Source organism: Nelusetta ayraudi, unplaced genomic scaffold (genome assembly GCF_046127955.1).
Source record: "Nelusetta ayraudi isolate G7.1 ecotype Tasmania unplaced genomic scaffold, CSIRO-AGI_Nayr_v1 ptg000033l, whole genome shotgun sequence".
Classification (NCBI taxonomy): domain Eukaryota; kingdom Metazoa; phylum Chordata; class Actinopteri; order Tetraodontiformes; family Monacanthidae; genus Nelusetta; species Nelusetta ayraudi.
In genome coordinates this window covers 350921-369450 of record NW_027466083.1, presented here as the reverse complement: position 1 = coordinate 369450, position 18530 = coordinate 350921, and the positions used below count along the sequence as shown (strand labels likewise).

The 18530-nt window shown below is 49.8% G+C and overlaps 1 protein-coding gene across 1 annotated transcript in view; it reads left to right on the top strand.

Annotated features, from left to right (window-relative positions):
- chd7 (chromodomain helicase DNA binding protein 7) overlaps positions 1-18530 on the top strand; it is a 74285-nt gene that overhangs the window by 10612 nt on the left and 45143 nt on the right. The window contains exons 2-4 of the mRNA XM_076031324.1: positions 5627-7263; positions 7929-8296; positions 15532-16007. Of these exons, the coding sequence (XP_075887439.1) occupies positions 5742-7263; positions 7929-8296; positions 15532-16007 (2366 nt within the window). The 5' untranslated portion in view covers positions 5627-5741. The remainder of the gene's footprint in view (positions 1-5626; positions 7264-7928; positions 8297-15531; positions 16008-18530) is intronic.

Here is an 18530-nt window from a genome sequence, read left to right as displayed (position 1 = left end):
CTGCCCTCTTTTTTTTTTTTTTTTTTTTTTTATCTTCATTGGTTTAATGAAAATGGAAATGTTCTTGTGAAACTCACCAGTGTTTAGTTCCCAGGTCCATTGAATTACGGTCTAGAATATATTTTTAATTCTTTATTCATTCATAGTATTTCCATCCAGGAGTGATGTGTATTTTTTATTCAAAATGTTATTGGCTTCCCTGTTTTCTTTCTAGATTGACTTGTTATATTTTTACGGAATAGCAAAGAATCCCACGTCTTGAATTATCATTCATACTGCAGATGCACAGAACCAAAGTGTTACTGCGACATCATTTAGTGAACCGTCACTCTTACTGCTTTTCTGCACCTCCGGCCCTCAAGTCACTCGACTTTTTAGGGAGAAAACGGTGTGTTTGACTGGGGCGTCGTCCCAGCCGCTGAGCCGCTGGCTGTGGAGATGTCCACGTGCGGCTGGAAGGACCACTTTGACTGAGCAGCTGCGTCTGGGTGCCGCTGTCTGGCCCCTGGGCTCACAAAGAAGTGTAGAGATAAGTGTCTTTGCGTGGCCCGCCTGCCCTTGCCTGTTCCTGACCATAATACAGTTAAGTGTTGAACAGCACCTGTCTTCCTGTCTTTGTGTTGCCAGCTTGTTTATGGTTGTGAACGCCATGGAGGAAAGGACTTGTTAACCACTATTTACGCAACAAGGGCGAGTGGCCCCCAGCAGACGGCGTCGGCGTTCCCAGCAGGGTGAACTGGAGCTCCACGGAAGCGCTAATAGACTTTAGCGCCGTGTCATGCTAATCATGACTTTTGGCTCGCTACCATGTGAAGTGGGTTGCCCTAACCGATAATCCCTCTCTGCCACCTACAAAGGAAGCTGGCATTGATGGTTGGAGTTGAGTGAAGTTATAATCAGCGCCGCCTTTTTTGGCTTCTGATGAACTCGAATTCTCAAAGATATGGTCGGTCACAATTGCTGACAAAGGCAACGCTTTGAAAGTCCTTTCACAAACAAAGCCCAGTTGTTACACAACTTGAATTTCCTGTCAGGATTGCGAGCGTTGCAACGCGTGTCGTCTTGTCGGTCTCGAAACTCTCTTGACTTTGTTGTTTTGAGCTGCAGGACGTGAGTTTGTCAGCAAACAGGATGGAGATTCCAGTAAATGGTGGAAGAGAGGAAAATAAACCGGTGGACCAACCAGTTGGAGTATTTTTAATAATTAAACTTAAACTGAAATAAAAACGGGTGCATTCTGATCCTGCGTGCTTTACACTGCGCAGTGCGTGTACGTAGTCTGTTGCCACTTTGTCCTGTTCCATTTTCCATGCTTGATTTCACCCATTATGAAATACCCACATTGCCCTGCAAATGTGAGTGAACAAACAAACAATGCACCCTACAGTCTACCCTCCAGACACACACACACACAGTGTGGTGTGGTCATGTTCTGCCAGAGGCCAAACCTCTGCACCATTTTCTGTGCGCGACGCTAAGCCAGTAGCTAGCTCTCAGGCTAGGCTAGCAGCAGCCACTTAGCTCAAGGCCACTGCATTTGGTTTGTACATTGGCGTCATTGCAACGCCTCTTGTGGGGTTTGTGTACACTGTGCGTTATTTGAGGAAGTAGAGGGAAGAAGGAAGGTGTGTGTGTGTGTGTGTGTGTGTGTGTGTGTGTGTGTGTGTGTGTGTGTGTGTGTGTGTGTGTGTGTGTGTGTGTGTGTGTGTGTGTGTGTGTGTGTGTGTGTGTGTGTGTGTGTGTCGGCAGCGGCAACTCTGCCACTTTGGAACCTGACATGTACAGCGTTCACAAGCACGTTCCAGCTCCATGGGAACGATGACATTTCAGCGAAAATCTCACTGCAACTGCAGGGTTTCCTGAGTGGCGAGGCCGGCAGTAGCTGAGCAGCTCAAAGAAGCGTTAACCGAGAAGCGTTAACCGACTCGTGTTCTTGATAAATAATCCAGAAATCATGGAGGAAGTGGTTTGCTAGGAAAGACAGTGGTGGTGGTTGGGGGGGGGGGTAGACAGCATGAATGCGGTAGGGGGTGGATGACTGGAGCAGTGCAAGTTGGCCCAGGTGTTTTATGGCCATGCATAGTAGCAACACGCTGCTCCCCCCCCCCATCCCCACTCTCAACTGCATTCTTGGGTCCAAAGGAAAAAACGCCATCTCCTTGTCTGCCTGGAAGGATTGATTGCCTTGGCTGCTTTCACACTCACTGACCTGATAAGAGCCGCTGTTGATTTTTATTGCGCTAGTGAAATATTCCCTCTCTGTTTCTGTTCTCGGCACAGATGACTTTGTAGTTTTAAATCCTCAGGGAGTAGCTGCTAAAATTCATTGAAGTTGGTTTGGTTTTGTTTGTTTTTGTCAGTTTCATAAAGAGAGAGAGAGAGAGAAATGGATGGAGTCATATTTTCTCCAACTCTCCTATACCTCAGTGGATCACTGGGTTCCTCGCAGCACACCCTCTCCAAAGTTCTCGGTCAAACTGCTTCAACTCGCTGTCACTTTGTCGCGGCCGAGACGAGATTCTGCGTTGATGAGTTTGATGCGTTCGACGGTGCAAATTTCCAAGAAATGCCCCCCTGCCCCTCCAGTCCATTCACGTATGGTTATTTTCCAGAGCGTTTGAGTTTGAGAGGACGGCACCTCGATGGGGCCCAGCGAGGCTGTCGAATGACTCGCTGTGCAGGTCACAAATACCGACCTGACTACCGACTGCTGTACGTGAAAGATCTCCTGCCTGTTGGCTGGATGGCAGCTGTTGCTGTTCAAACAAAGTTGCATCTGCTTGGGCCTTTTGTTCTAATACACACTCGTATGCACACACCCACACAAACACACACAATGACTCTGAGTGTGTGTTGGAAAAGAAAGAGGCTCTTTTGTTTGGTGGTGAAATGGGGTTGGGGGAGGGGCCTGGTGGGGCATTGCTAATTTGAAGTGTGTGTGTCTGTGGGTGTGTGAATGTAAAGGGCTATTTCTATTGTGGTATGTTGGGTCCCCCCACAAATCACTGTTGGTAAGAACCGCTTAACTTTTTTTTTTTTTCCCCACATGAACCATACATTTACCATGCATACATTTTGCCTTTGCAACAAGTAAAAATGCATCATAAAATTTGTGTAATGATTTGCTGCTTCGCGTGTGACCTGTAACGTCAATACTTTTTCGTAATCGTAACACACGTTACATACTGGCTTACACATAGCAGTGAATAGAGTAGCATGATTCGAAAGGTAAACAAAGTAAACGGGAAATGGCTGAAATATAATTGCCGCTTTTCAGTCATCAGTGAATGAACGTCCCCTCTGAAGTAAAAACGGTGGATTTTTCCCAAATAACTTTCAGACGTTAATATTTTGGTGAAGCCGCTTGTGATTGTGAAGTGGACCTCTCCTTGACATCCACAGAATTGATTAGAGCCCTGCCATGCAGGAGTACAAGTCTGTGGTTTTGCTGAAAGACGCACGTTGCGACCGATCGCCATCGCATGGACCCTACACACACACACACACACACACACACACACACACACACACACACACACACACACACACACACACACACACACACACACACACATTTCTGAATCACCCACACTTAAAGTGGTGCATTGTCATTGAAGCGCCACAACAGAAACAGCCCATCGCCCCATTGCAGCGTCAATAGACATTTTAAACCAGGCATTGTTTTGGTCCAGCCCACTGAAACCCTGGCCTCACGTCTGATGGATTGAGCAATTGCACTTGGTATGTGCAAAACAGCCAGACAAAGACCACCCTGAGTGGATTGTCTCAGTATGGCAGCCAGTGAGTTCTGGTGTGCTCCATTTGTGGTTCTGAGCGTGATCTCGCCCAAGTAAGGTGTGCATTCCTGCTGTTGGAGTGAAGCGGCGTCCACAGATTGCAACTCGGCCATCTCCTCATTTTGTCACAGCTTTATTCCAAAATTCTACAGACAACACCCGGTGATGGCAATGCTATAACAGATTTTTGCAAATGTGTTGAAAATAGAAGAAAACTAAGAATTCAATGGTCATCAGTATTCACAGCCCTTGCCACGAAGCTTAAAATTGGGCTCAGGTACATCCTGCTTCCACTGATCATCCTTGAGATGTTTCTGCAGCGTAATTGGAGTCCACCTATGGCCAATTCATTTGGAAGGACGCACACGTGTCCACGCGAGTCCCGACTGTTGACATTCAGAGCACAAACCAAGCAGGAAGACAAAGGAACTGCTTGTAGCTCTCTGATACGGGATCGTCTCGTGGCCACAAATCTGTGGAAGGATACAGAAGAATTCCTGCTGCTTCGAAAGGTCCCAATAGCGGTTCCAAAAGTCAGGAACCGCTGGGACCCTTCCAGGAGCTGGCCGGCCATCCGTGCTGAGCATTCTGGAGACAAGGACCTCAGTCGGGAAGGTGACCAAGAACCCCATGGTCACTCTGTCTGAGCTCCAGAACCTTCCAGAGGGACGAGCATCTCTGCTGCAGTTGATCAGTCAGGCCCGTGTGGTAGAGAGAGCAGAAGGAAGCCACTCCTCCTGCACATGGAAGCCCATCTTAAGTTCCCGAAAAAGCACCTGAAGGACTCGCAGACCGTGAGAAAGGGAATTCTCTGGTCTAATGAGACCGAGGCCGAACTCTTTGGTGTGAATGCCAGGCGTCCTGTTTGGAGGACACCAGGCACCATTCAGCACTATTGGTCCAACACCGTCCATCCCAACTGCAAAGCCTTGGAATTGTATCTGTTTTGGAATAAGGCTGGAAAATTACAGAATGTGGAAAAAGCAAAGTGCTGCAAATTCAGTCAGTGTACTTTTCACTGATTCCACAGTAGTGATGGGCATGACCAAAGTTATTTGTGATGGATCATCCCAAAAAGAAATTCTACAGTGAGAATTTGTCATTTAGCGATAGTATTGATAAAACTCCCCCTGTTCAGAAACTCTGGTGTAGAAGAGTGACGAGGTCACAGTGCTGCTCTGGCCTTGGCGCTAGTAGCAGGTGGGTTTGGGCACCGTGCGGAGCCCAACAATTAAATAAAAACAAAAGAAAACTTGCAATGTCACTCTAGTGAGAGCCTTGTAGCATCTGCAGTCCTCGACGTCGGGCCGTGCGTGTGCTGTTTTTCAGTGAGAGGACGTATTTAAGCGTTTAAGTTTAAGACCATTCTTAAACTTGTTTGATTAGAGTCCCTCAGTTTAGCCATGCTATATGTAGCTTGATATAGTAGCTTGACGATGGAAGGAAAGCACAGTATAACTCCGAGACAATGAAGCGTCATTGTTGTTTTGTTGATTGTCATTTTTATCGTTGGTACAATGGAATGGAAGAACTCATTGTGATCCCCCCTCAACCCCCCCCCCCCCCCCCACACACACACACACACACACAACCTCCTGTCCCCATGACAATCTTTGGAATGTTCCCCCACCACACATTAAGATTAAGAACTGTTTAAAAAAAAAAATTCTAGTTGCTTTTGTCAACCGACAATGATCGTTCAATGCAATGCACCTAAAGTATACTAATGCAAATATAGTAAATAAATGATGAAGTTATGAATGGAAAAAAAAAAAGCTACTCTATCTGGAACAATCCTCTAATTTTCACTTTCTTATCTTTTCTTCCAGGAGCCCTAATGAGGACGATGGAGTAGCACACTCCCAGTAAGCTGAGTAGCTCCTCACTGCACAACACCTCCCTTGATCCAGTCCCAACCATCTTTGGGCTCCCCCACACGCGGCCATGGCCGACCCAGGGATGATGAGTTTATTCGGGGACGACGCAGGGCTGTTCTCTGATGGATTAGATGGTTTAGGAGACTGCTTCCCTCAGCAGCCTCCTCCTGCCCAGTCCAACCCTCTAGGCCATCAGACTAATCCCTCCCTCAACCACGAGCACCAGGGAAACCGTGGTTACCACCAAGGGATGATCCACGGTGCTGGGCCGGGCCCAGGGCAGCCCAAACTGGGGCAAATCTACGAGCATGGCACCTACGCGGGCTATGATCAAGCTACTGCCTCAGGGGGACGGATGATGGCCCAGAACGGCCCCAGCCAGGGGCCCCCTAACGTAAACATGAATGGCATGGCTTCCCACTACCATAATAACCCAGCCAACTCCAGCAACCCCCACCACGGGTACCCGGGCGATGCAGGGGGCGGCGGGGGAGGGGGCGGCGGGGGCGGAGTCTGGGGCCAGCAGCAGCAGCAGCAGCAGCAGCAGCAGCAGCCGCCGCAGCCGCCGCCGCCGCAGCAGCAGCAGCAGCCGAGCAGATCAGCTTATCAGCAGCCTCCAACACAAGCAGGGGGCGGACCAAACCAGATGGGCAGCTACCAGATGTCCCAAGGCAACTACGGCGGGATGCAAGGCCCCAACGCACCCGGCGCGCCTCGCATGAATCAACACTACCCTCCGCAGGGCATGGCACACCCCCCCGCCCAGGAGCCATCTCACTACCTGGGACACGTCGGCATGGGCGCCGGCCAGATGAGGCACCCCTCGCCGCAACCTCAAGGCTACCCCAGCATGGGCCACACGCCCAGATACCCGCAGTCCCCTTCCAGACAGCCTTCCCACCCCCACCAGCACCAACAGAGCATGGGGGGTTTTGCCGGCGCCCAGTACCCCGGCTACCAGGCCCAGTACGGCCCCATGGGAAGCGGCATCAGTCAGGGCGCCAACGCCAACATGAGCGCCAGCCCCAGTCAGGTCATGGGTCCTGGTCAGCTGGGCCAGAGATTCAACCAAGGATCAGGTCCAGCTGCCGGTCAGCAGAGTCAGCGGTACCCCCCTGCGCCCAGCCACCAGCCCCAGCCCCTCCACTCTGCCCCCATGCAGCAGCAGCAGCAGCAGGCGGGGCAGCCGGGCCAGCCTATGCACCCCATGAATCACCCCCAGAATCTGGTCCCATCCCAAAACCAACCGCAGTCTCACCTTGCCCCCCCAACTCAGGGATCCTACCCCTCCCCTTCATCCATGTCCCCCATGCGGGTTTTGGGAACCCCGACGCCCCCTCCCCAGCAGGGCAGACCCCCGAGCGCAGGACTTGCCGGACCCCCGGACGTGGGCGGCTACACGGCCCTGCAGTCTCCACCCAACGCCGTTGCTCACCCGCAGAGAACTCCCCAAGCCCCGCTGGCAGCCCCTCACCCCCCACACCAGCAGCCCCACAACATGCCTCCTAATCTGGGGCAGATGTACCCTGGTATGGGACCTCAGCGTGGTCCACAGTTGGGTCCAAGCCGGCCTCCACTCCAGCAGCAAGGTATGAGCCTCAACACCTCAACGGCTTGTGACTCTTTGAGATCTAAGATTAGTCTTCCATCTTTTTAATATATAGAGAAAATACATTAGCATTGAAAAAAAATCTTTGATCATTGATATCAGTAATATTTAGTTTTCAATAATGTTTTTCTTCTGACTCTCTATGCAACTTGTCAATGCTTGAATGAATTTCTCTGCCTAAAAATTAATCTAAACTTTCCTTAAGTTTTATTGGATGTGCTCTAAAGTAATGATGGAATGTAAACACGATGCCCCTTGAACTACTAATTGAACTAAGAGGGGGGAAAAGACTCACAGCGCCACAAGGCCTGGCATAAGTACTGCAGCATTTTCAGAAGTTTTGTCTAAACACCGTTTAAAAAAAAAAAAAGTTTCTAATTTTTTATGTTTATGACTCAAATTCAAATAATGTGTTGACGTACAAGTGTCTCTTCTTTTTTCTATTTACCAAACAGCTTTTTTTTTTTTTTTTTGTCTCTGTTTTTATCCCGGCATGTTTTTTGTCCCCCGCAGTCCGTTTCTACTTCAGCTACATTTTTTTTTTTCAAACAAACTTACACTCAGCATCTCCACCTTTGTTTTTTTTTATTTTCCTGAGCGCTGTGGTGACCAATGCGAGTGTCTCTCTCTGCCCGGGTCTTGCAGGGCTCCACGAAGCCTCGGTGGGCCAGGGGGGCGAGCAGCAGCAGCAGCAGCACCAGCTCCTGCAGTCCCAGCAGCAGCAGCAGCAGCAGGTGGTCCCCCGCGCTGGGCCCCTCCAGTCGGCCGCCCTGGGCTTCCAGGGTTCCGCCGTGGCTCAGCACGGAGTCCAGGCCTCCAACGCGGCCCTGCAGCCGCCGCCGCAGAGCGGCCAGCACACACACCTCTCCCCCCACCATCACCCCCACCCCCACCCGCAGCACCTGCAGAGCACGCCGCCCCCGCCCAGCCAGGCCTCGCACCCGTGGGCGCCCCCGACCTCCCACCCGCTCTCCTCGCCCCCCCTCACCCCACAGAAAGTGCCTCACGTCCAGGTGAGTCTCCGTCCTGCGTCCGGGCCTTTGATGCGACTCGGACCTGCTGTGCGGTGTGCGTTTCATCCCAGCCGGCTGCTGTGTTTGGCCGTTTGGCAGGAAGCGCTCTTTACGTTTGGGTGCAAAACAAAAAGCGTGCACGCGCTGCTAGCGAGGACTTTGGAGAAAACGGCGCCTGTGTGTGTGTGTGTGTGTGTGTGTGTGTGTGTGTGTGTGTGTGTGTGTGTGTGTGTGTGTGTGTGTTTCCGTGAGCGGAGGGGGTTTGCAGCTGTTTGTTTCCTGTGAGCTGCATATCCTGAGACATGTGCGCAGGCAGCACACACACACATGCGGCCAAACACACAGGCGCCACCAGCATAATCTCTGGCTCCCACCCCACCCCCCTCCCCTGTAGAGGAAACCTCCCTTCCTGTGTCCCTCCTCCCCCGTCTCCTCTCCTTCCGCTCCCCTTCGTCCTGTCTGTCTGTCCGCCCGTCTCTCTCTCTCTCTCTCGCTCCGTTATTTCTCCGCTCACTTCAGGGGTGTCATCCGTGTGGTGCAACTGTACGAGGAAGGACAAAACTGGGGGAGAAGGAGGCGGTTGTGGTGGTCGGGTGGGGGTTGTTGGGGGAGAGGGGTGGGGGGGTCTTGGAGGCGATTAAGAGAGTGGGGGAGGGGAGGAGGAGACGCAGAGGAGGGAAATGGAGCAAAGATCTGAGGAGTCTCCAGGATCTCCAGCAAAGCAGACTGGAGGTAGGGGGTGGGGGGGTAGTGGCCGGTGGGCAGCAGCTGGGCAGCAGCCTCCATGTTGGTGCCCAGCGACTGCGAGGCGGCGCTCACACACACACACACACACACACACACAGTGTCGGCGGCGCCGCCCGCATCACGTGCCCACCGCCTCCATTAGCTTGTTTTGTTGCTCAAAGCCCCCTTTCTCCACTGACCCATTCACACACAATGGCAGCCCTGTGGCCACACACACACACACACACACTCAGATCCAGGCTCCCTCCTCTCCCCGCATTTTCTTTCTTCCTTTTTTTTTGTTCATACTGGTTCCCTCTCCTCGCTCTCCCCACCCCCACTCCCCCCCCCACCGCCCCCCCCCCCCCAGACTCCTCCCCACCCACCCACTCGACTCCCCACCCACCCCCCACCCTCCCAGTCTGCATCGCTGCATTTTGTGCTTGACATTTCAGCCGTCACACTTCATTTATCCAGCCCTCCTGACCTAGATGCCAGGTTGACTGGTGAGCTCCTGCTTCTCGCCTCGGCCGCTTTCACGCTCCGACCCAACCGGAGGAGCTGCTGCTGCTGCTGCTCCGAGGGGCCCGACAGCGCCGGCCGCCACCACCACCACGCCTCCCTCCCTTCGTTAGCTCCTAGCGATGGCTCGGTTTAGGGAGGAGAAAATCATCTTTTGGATGGATGGATGGATGTAGTTTATTCATCCGAGACCCAGACCTTATCAAGACCAGAGCGCATCGAGATGGAGACCAGACCAAGACTTTATAGATCAAAGAAAAATAACAACAAAACAGAAAAAAATTGAGCGGAATCTTTTTTTTAAATCCAGTTTGCTTCTAAATGGAACACTTTGCTCTTTTCAGCAAAGTGTCTCTGACATTCTGCTGCTTTGCCAACTATTTTGAACCTTTTTCAACTCAAATTTTGTTTTATAAAATTTAAAAAAAATCAATGAACTAGGAATAAGGAGGCAGGGTGTCACTCTGGGTGTCACCAGCAGAGTGTAAAACAGCAGCAGCGGGATTCATTTCTGTTATCGTGTTATTACATGTTGTTGGCTGAGTCTCCGCTGGTCTGGATCAAAACTCCCCAGTCCCTCCAGTCCCAGACCGAGACCTGACCCAGTAAAAATGCCTCTGAGACGAGACCCAGACCCTTAAAGGAGTGGTCTGGAGATCACGAGCAGTCTCCAGAAACTAAAACATGAGCGCGGTAGTTAAAAAAAAAACCATTCAAATCCATCCATGCACAACAAGCAACCAAAGCAGCAAAAGACAGCAAGGTTTTCGTGCATTATTTGCCTTTGAGTCCAGGGGAAAATGTCCAGAATGTTCTGTCACACAGCAGGGAAGAGTTCTAGTGAGTGTAGTAGCTCTGTTTGGTCCCCTGCCTGGGGAAGGTCCAGGACCAGGTCCAGGACCAGTACTGGTCAGTGCGAGTGTGCACTCCAGCAGCCCCACCGTGCACTTGTTAGAAAGACGCATGCAGGCACCCAGCGAGCTGGTCGGTCAGTCAGTCATGATGACTGTGTGTCTGCTACTCTAAGCTCCATCTGTTCTCTAAGCATAGTTATTACACATGCACGCACACGTAAACACACACACACACACACACACACACACACACACACACACACACACACACACACGCACGCACGCACGCATGCACGTGTGCTTCCGTCAGCAGCTCAAGGTCAGAGCGCGGCGGCGGATTGCAGCGCTCTGACCTTTATTCCACATCACACACGTGCGCGTGCACACTGTTGCGTGCGCCACTCGGGCTGACATATAACACGGCCGTCTCTGCACCCCGCCCCCACGCTCAGAGAGAGAGAGGGCGAGAGAGAGAGGGGGCGAGTGAGGGAGCGAGCCGCTGCACTATTGCAGCTCATCTGCTCTCTCTGCCGCTTCAAGGAAAACCTCTCCAATCCTCCGTCAGATATTCTTCCCGTTTCTCGCTCTTCAAGGCGAACAACAGGCGTCGAGACGTCTTTGCGGCGCGGACGGGCCGACGCGTCGTCCGTCCCGTCCACGCTGCGAAGGCACGAGGTGGAAATGACCAGAGGTGGAGCCGCAGAAGACCCCTTGCTCTGGCTCCACGTGCGCGACCACTGTTGGAAAACACCCACGAGAGGAGCAGAAGTGCACCGTGCTAGGACGTAGCTTCTTTAAGGCTCTCGTAAAGCAAGGACATTTGTGTTTGGCGGATTATTTCTCGGTTGAAATCAATCTTCTGTCGTCGGACAGCCCTGTTTGTTCCCCTTGACGTGGTGGCACACTTGTGAGAAACACGCGTTTGTTATTGTTATGAAAATATACTACACGCACGTCTTTATGAATATAAATATAAACGGGATATAACACAATATTATGTAATTTAACACAATAGTAAAATATATACGCATATCCGTATAAATACATAATGAATACATACATACATATATGGAAGGAAAGCAACTCAGGGAAAAGAGAAGCTAATGTGAAGTCAGTCTGCTGGAGAAGCAGCAGTAGGTGTGTGTGGGGACAGTGGATGGATGGACGGACGGACGGATGGACGGACAAGGTTGAAGGACACCAGCAGAGGATTTCCTTTCACCTCGTCCTGCCCTTCTCCATTGAACCCTCACTCCTCTGTAGACACCTCCCACCCCACCCCACCCCCACCCTCGGGGATGTGGCGACACACCCACTCCGCTGTGACGTGTACGTTCACGCGCGTGTGTTTTTTTTCCCAACGTGCGTGTGCGTCTTAAAGAAGGCACATCAGGAAAGCGCGGCCCTCTCCCTCTCCCTCGCTCTCCTCTCCGCCGTGCATCTAAAGCGGCTCACTTCACCTGTTTGTCGGCAGCTGGTTGCGTGCCGAGGTTTGTGCGACGCTGCTTGACCTTGTTGTGGGTCGGTGTGAAGCCTTGTGTGTGTGTGTGTTTGCCAGCCGAGCAGGAATTAGCATTCTACTGACAGAGGTGGACTTTGGGCGACGGCACCCCCAACTCTGTGTGTGTGTGTGCGTGTGCGCGCATCAGCAAGTTTATAGCAAAATGCCACGGCAGCAGCTCCCCCTTTAAGAACACACACACACACACACACCCCTCCTTGAGACGCACTAAAGCGCACGTGCATTAGGGTTGCACACACTCTCAAAGGCATCTTCTCTTCTGCTCTGCTATCGCGGCTCACACACATGCGCTCACACACACATACACACACACATGTGCGCGCGCGCGCACACACGTACTCCCTCGCTGCGCCTTTTTGAAGTACGGAGATAATTTATTCGTGTCATGATGCCTGATTTCCCATCTGCTGCTGGGACCCTGAGCAGCTGGAGAGAGAGAAGGAGGGAGGGATGGAAGAGAGGCAGAGGGGAGGGCAGGCAGCTGGAGAGACTCCCAACAGCTGGTAACCAGTTGCCTGTCACAGAAAGCTTGCATGGGAGCGGCTTGGAGGAAGAGGAGGAAGGAGAGAAGGTGAAGGGGAAGAAGGAGAACGGGGGGAAGATTTACTCGGCAGGAGGAAGAAACGAGGTGTCAGCTGGTTGGTTGTCTAAGGTTAGCCAGCAGCGGGGGGGCAGCAACAGGGAGCGGAGAGCAGGAGGAGTGTGCATGGATGGATGGATGGATGGATGGATGGCTCTCTTCTTCCCCCCTCTTGCTCTGTAGTGTGCCATTACTGACAAACTCAACCCCCACTGAGCAGAAAATGTAGCAATATTGACTGACAGGCCGCAGTTTGCAGCAAAGCACGCAGGAAGCCTTCAACACTGATTCCCACTCTGACCGAGTTCTACTTGACAGCCGAAGATAGGAGGTTAAAGAAAATGATTATCATTATTATTAATGATGATGATAATAATAATAATAATACATTTTATTTGTAAGCACCCAAGGACGCTTTACAGAAGCACAATGTCATCAGGCAACAGTTAAAAGCCAATTGCAGAAATAATAAATAAACTTAATAAATGAACTAAAAACTGAAGTGAAATTAAACAACACAGTCAGGTGGAGTCGCATCATTTCTACAGCTTGGTTCAGAGTCTGGATTGCCTGCCTGACAGTGCGTTTCCTATTTAGGTCACTGTTAAGAATATTGGCAGCGCAAGATGGCAGCTATGAATATTTTTGTATATGAATAAGAGCCTTCCAAGGGTAGGAAAACCAAATGACTTTTATTGTACTGCAATACAGAATTGGTCTCGACTCGTACTGGGAGGCATTTTTACTGGGTCTGGATTCAGACTGGACGGACCGGGGTTTTTTGATCCAGACCAGTCAAGACCAACACTAATAACACGATAATAACACTGTAATAATGCGATTATAGAAAAGAATCCAGCTGCTGCAGTTTTACACTCTTTGTGACACCCAGAGTGACACCCTGCCCCCTTTTTGCTAGCCCATTGATTTTATTTTATGTTATGTTAAAGGAAATTATTGAAAGACACCTTGCTGAAAAGAGAGGTTGCTGTTTGATTTCAAAGCAAACTGGAATCGAAAAAAGATTCTGGTCATTTCTTTCTGTTTTGTTGTTATTTTTCTTTGCCATATGAAGTCTTGGTCTGGTCTCCATCTCGATGCTCTCTACTCTTGATGAGGTCTTGGTCTGGGTTGGTGCCGTCTTGACTACAACGCTACTTTCCAAGGGACCTGCGTGCGAAACAGAACTCTTGTTTCAGTCTCACATTAAGCGGCTTTGAATGAACAAAAACAATCGTGGTGTGACAAGTGTCTGCCGCTGGCGGTCCTTCACTGGAAACGTGACTTGGTAACAGAAGGTGACCCCCTCTTAAATGAGGGTTGATTCAACATCTTTTTAACCGAGGTTGGCTTCTCCAGCCTCTTTGTTCAGTTTTACATGCAGACTGCATGGTTTTCTGTCTCATTGGACCAGTTTTTTGTCTTTAGATCAGAAGGCCTGTGGCCAGAATGGCGGCACCCAAAATTATTATTAGCTACACCCCAATGATTATCTTTTAAGTGGTTAAGTGTGAAAGGCATATTGTGAATTAGTAAAGGCTCCCACAACAATGTCTCCAATCCCCAACGTTAATTGAGTCCCAGTCTGAAACTCAAACATCGTGTCTTCAGTGCCGGGTTTGAAATGGCTAGAACCACATTTCACAGTAAACATTTCACTTTGGTATTCAAAACACATGTGGAGAGACGGGCCAGCTTGTGTTCTACATTATATCGTCTGCATCTTGGTTTGGTCCATTGACTCTGTTTGCTAGTTGCAGACATACTTGTATGTGGAGGAATGGCTAGTGTAGCACTGATGTCAGTGCAGGCCCCTCTCCCTGTCTTCTATTGCACTGCTTTTTATTTGAGGGTGATTTGACTGTTCATTTGTCCTGCATGCCATGATTGTCAATGAAATTCAACAAATGTGAATGTGAAAAAAGTGTTTCCGTGACCCGAACCCTGACCCACCTCATCAGAGCGTCAAAACCTTTTCGCCATATTCCAGAGGATTTTACGAGTTGAGCCGTTTGCATCCCCAGTTTTTCATTGCCATATTTAGGCTTTGAGGTTTCGGTTTTGCGCATTTCTAAGGCCCTGTTTGCACTTGGTCATTTCATGCGTTTTTTGCTGATCAGATTACGAAAAACGCATGAAGTGACCAAGTGCAAACAGTCCAAATCCGTTTTGACATCACCAAAACCATGTGGTTTTGGTGATCGCATCGCATAAAAACGCATTCGTCACAGACGTGCAAACAGAATGCGAGCTCAGTCCACATGAAGGACCGCCTACTCCACTCACCTCTCCCGTGTACGTACTTGGTCGGCGCCCCACCTCCCGGCGTCGTCATTATAAAGTTACAAACAAGAAGCCAAAACAAATCATTTTTGTTAGACTCGTTTATTAGCATGCTAATAAATTTCATTCCGCATTAGTGTATTTTGTCAGCGGAGCAGCGGTCGCAGTTTCCCCACATACGTGATTAAACGTGCCACGTTGCATCCGAAAATTTGCCAGCCACCGTTGATCTGAAAATAAAGTGGTCACCACTCTGTCCCACCAGTCGCTACTCCTCGTTCGGATCCATACGAGCCGCAGTAGAATTAAAACCAGTGACTTGATATAGTCTGCAAACAGGAAGTTGATTCTTATTCGCTGTCATGTAAAACTCGCCGTGGTTTTGCGCTTTACTGCCCCCAGTGGTTAAAAACGGAAATTACGCATGTTGCATTTGCATAGGTTCGGCAGGGGTACGCTCGAGACGCATGTTAATGGCTGAGTGCGAACAGATGCTGCGAGATCCGTTCTCGTGATCCAATCACCCAAAACGGTGACAAGTGACCAAGTGCAAACAGGGCCTAAGGGTCACGGAAATGCACGTGGTCATCTCGGTTCGGCTCCCGTGGTTCATTGAAAAGGTTCTTGTGAGATTCTGCCCAAAATTAGTACTCGAGTCTCGCTAGTAAACCTAGCTTGTATCATTTTGTCGTGATTGTCCAGAGTTTGAGCGTGACTGATTAAAGCCTGTGGCGTCTTTCTCCCGCAGCATTCCCCATCCGAGTCGTCGGCCGACGCCTGCATGGCGCTTCCTGAAAGGCCGACGCTGGCCGACGTTCACGGCCAGCCCGTCGGCTCGGAGCAGCCCAACAACCAGGAGACCATCCCAAAAAAGAAAAGGAAGAAGAAGGCCAAGGCGGTGAGCACAGAAGAGGAGGGAGCACAAAAGGCAGGAGGAGCAGCAGCGGCAGGAGGAGGAGCAGGAGGAGGAGATGACGGCATCAAGGTCGAATTTCCCGGGACGGAAAACGACGCAGGTGGAATTGTGGAGGGACAGTCGCCGCCGGTGGAGGATAAGAAAAAGCGAAAAAAGAAACCAAAGGAAAAGGCGGAGGGCAAGGAGCCTAAAGAGCCCAAGACCCCCAAGACGCCCAAAACTCCCAAAACTCCCAAAGAGCCCAAGGAGCCCAAGGAAAAGAAAGCCAAGAGCTCCACACCCAAGGCCAAGACACCCAAGAAAACCAGGTAAGCTGGACGCCTGCCCCTCTGCTGGCTCCTCATGTGCTGTTTGTTGTGCATTTGTGGTAGCTGCTGTCTCACACACACACACACACACACACACACATACCAAGCGAGGGTGACCAGAGGTGATGAGGACCTCCCTGTAGTGAATTCACTCAGGCTTCAGCTGAGCATCAGCTCCTGGTTTGAAGGCCTGGACGATCATCTGCAGATTTGTATTGACTCCAGTTCAGTATTTCCTTTAAATGCCGTATCACACTGGACAGCGTTGCTCATATTGATATCCCTCAGTGGTTCTCAGCTGGTGGAGTTTATTTTTCCCCTCGTAATGAAGTCGCGACCCAAATTCATTCCACAAAATGCTATATATTTATCCATAGCATCTAGTCAATAAATTATTACAGTGATTGAATTGAATTGTGTTTCCTGGAAAATAAGCGGCCAGCATTTTCTCTATAAATATATACATTTTATTTTTCTCTATAAAAATATATTTATTTTATGACCCACTTTTGGGCTGCAACCCACCAGTTGAGAAACACCGATATAGTTCATATTTTGTAGACGAGACATGGGTGCCACTTTGCACCTAGCTCTCCTCTAGCTCTTTCCTGTGACACACACACACGCTCTGTGGCCACAGCCCCTCCCCCACCCGCCTCACCTCCACTCACCAGTAGGTCGCCTCCCCCAGCCGTGTGTGTGTGTGTGTGTGTGTGTGTGTGTGTGTGTGTGTGTGTGTGTGTGTGTGTGTGTGTGTGTGTGTGTGTGTGTGTGTGTGTGTGTGTGTGTGTGTGTGTGTGTGTGTGTGTGTGTGTGTTGGCCACATGGGCGGATCAGGATAATGGCTCCCTGCTCGTCTCCTCCACTCCTCCTCCTCCTCCTCCTCCTGCTCTCATTTTAAACCAGGACCAGCTTCCAGGTTTCTCTCGGTGTCGCAGTTTCAACAGAAGCACAACAAGTGAAAGCCAACAGGCCGCCAGCTCCTAGAGACTGGTGCGGAGGGGATATGTAGAAAACCTATCACGCAGCTTTAATGCCAACTGAAAATGAACCAAAGCAAAATCAGTGTCCTTGAAGATTCAAGGTATTCAGCTCTTTATTGAAATGACTCTGAAAACACTGAAAACTAATGTCATTTCTTCAAGGTTTAACGGGCCGCGTATGGCTCCCAGGCCTTAATTTTCCCACCGTTGTTCTTGGTGCTGCCTGGTGTGTGATCATTTGCAAACACCTTGGTCTTAAAGTGTCAGATCACAAGCAGCGAATTAGTTTCTGTCAATGACGTCAAAAAGCTGTTGCAGCTAAAAGCTCGAGCTCGATAGAATCTGTTGCACCACTCTCTACTGCGCCGTGGAGACACAAGGAGGGTGGCACACATGTCGACACTCGAGTTAATGCGAGAGATGCACTCATGGTTGCGTGCTTTATTATTTTTCAGAACAAAGTCTGTTTACAGCCGCTGTTAGAATTGTAACGGCGCATTTTTAAAGGAGCTTTTTATGTCATCAGTTTGCCTCAGAAATTTTGATATTGATAAAAACATAAATAACAGGGAAGCTCTGCTGTGATGCTTTAGTGTGAACCTTAATAAAGTCACTAGCTGCGTCAAAAACTTCAGTATCGTTAGCCTGAGCCATTTTTTTAGCAAGCACATTGGTATTTTTTTTCTTTTTTCTCAGATATCACAATTTGGCCTAAAGATTACTCAGGCAATTATGCTATTAGGCTAACCATATGGCAATAAAAAAAACCTGGTGGTGGAAACCGCAAAACTTGGAAAAAACCCTCAAATATGGCTGAACGGTTTTGATGCTCTCATGAGGTGGTTTTTCACACGGATCCATATGGAGGGATATCACAAAAGTGTCATGGAAACACTTTTTTGCCGGACGTGACGTACGGGGTCACATGACCAGTTAGACGTTTTGTGCCTCCATCGTCCTCACAGTCGGGGTCTCACCGGACGAGATTGGACCAGAATTTACAGCTAATGCGCTTCACAATTATACTTTTGTGGAATTTTTTAGAAATAATAATAACAATCATGTCGAAATAATATTTTATTTTGCCGGAAAACTGTCATGGAAACGCAGCTCCAGTAGATATTGGTGTATATTGAGTATCGCCATTCAGCTATAAATATGATGGGGACTATTGGCCTCAATGGAGTGACGGTCAGGTCTGAGGATGAATCAGTATTTTCTAGATACGCAGTCTGGGCCGCTGTCAAGCAGGAGAAACATTTCCAGCCCCAGTCTGGACTTTTGAGTGTGAAGTCAATGAACAGCAGTTAGACAGACGAGCATGAGCACCACTGTAAATCAGCCTGGGGGAAGAAACACTGGCTGCTTTTTGCTGTGTGGTTGCACTAACGTCCATGTAATTTATTTAGCCCAATTTCCACACTGAGCCTGGAGCCACACAGGCAAGAGTCAAACAGTGCGACCACACAAGCAATGGGCTGAATTCACATTGGCTTTTGGGGGATGAAGCAGTGTGATTGAAGAGCTGTGGAGCTCGGCG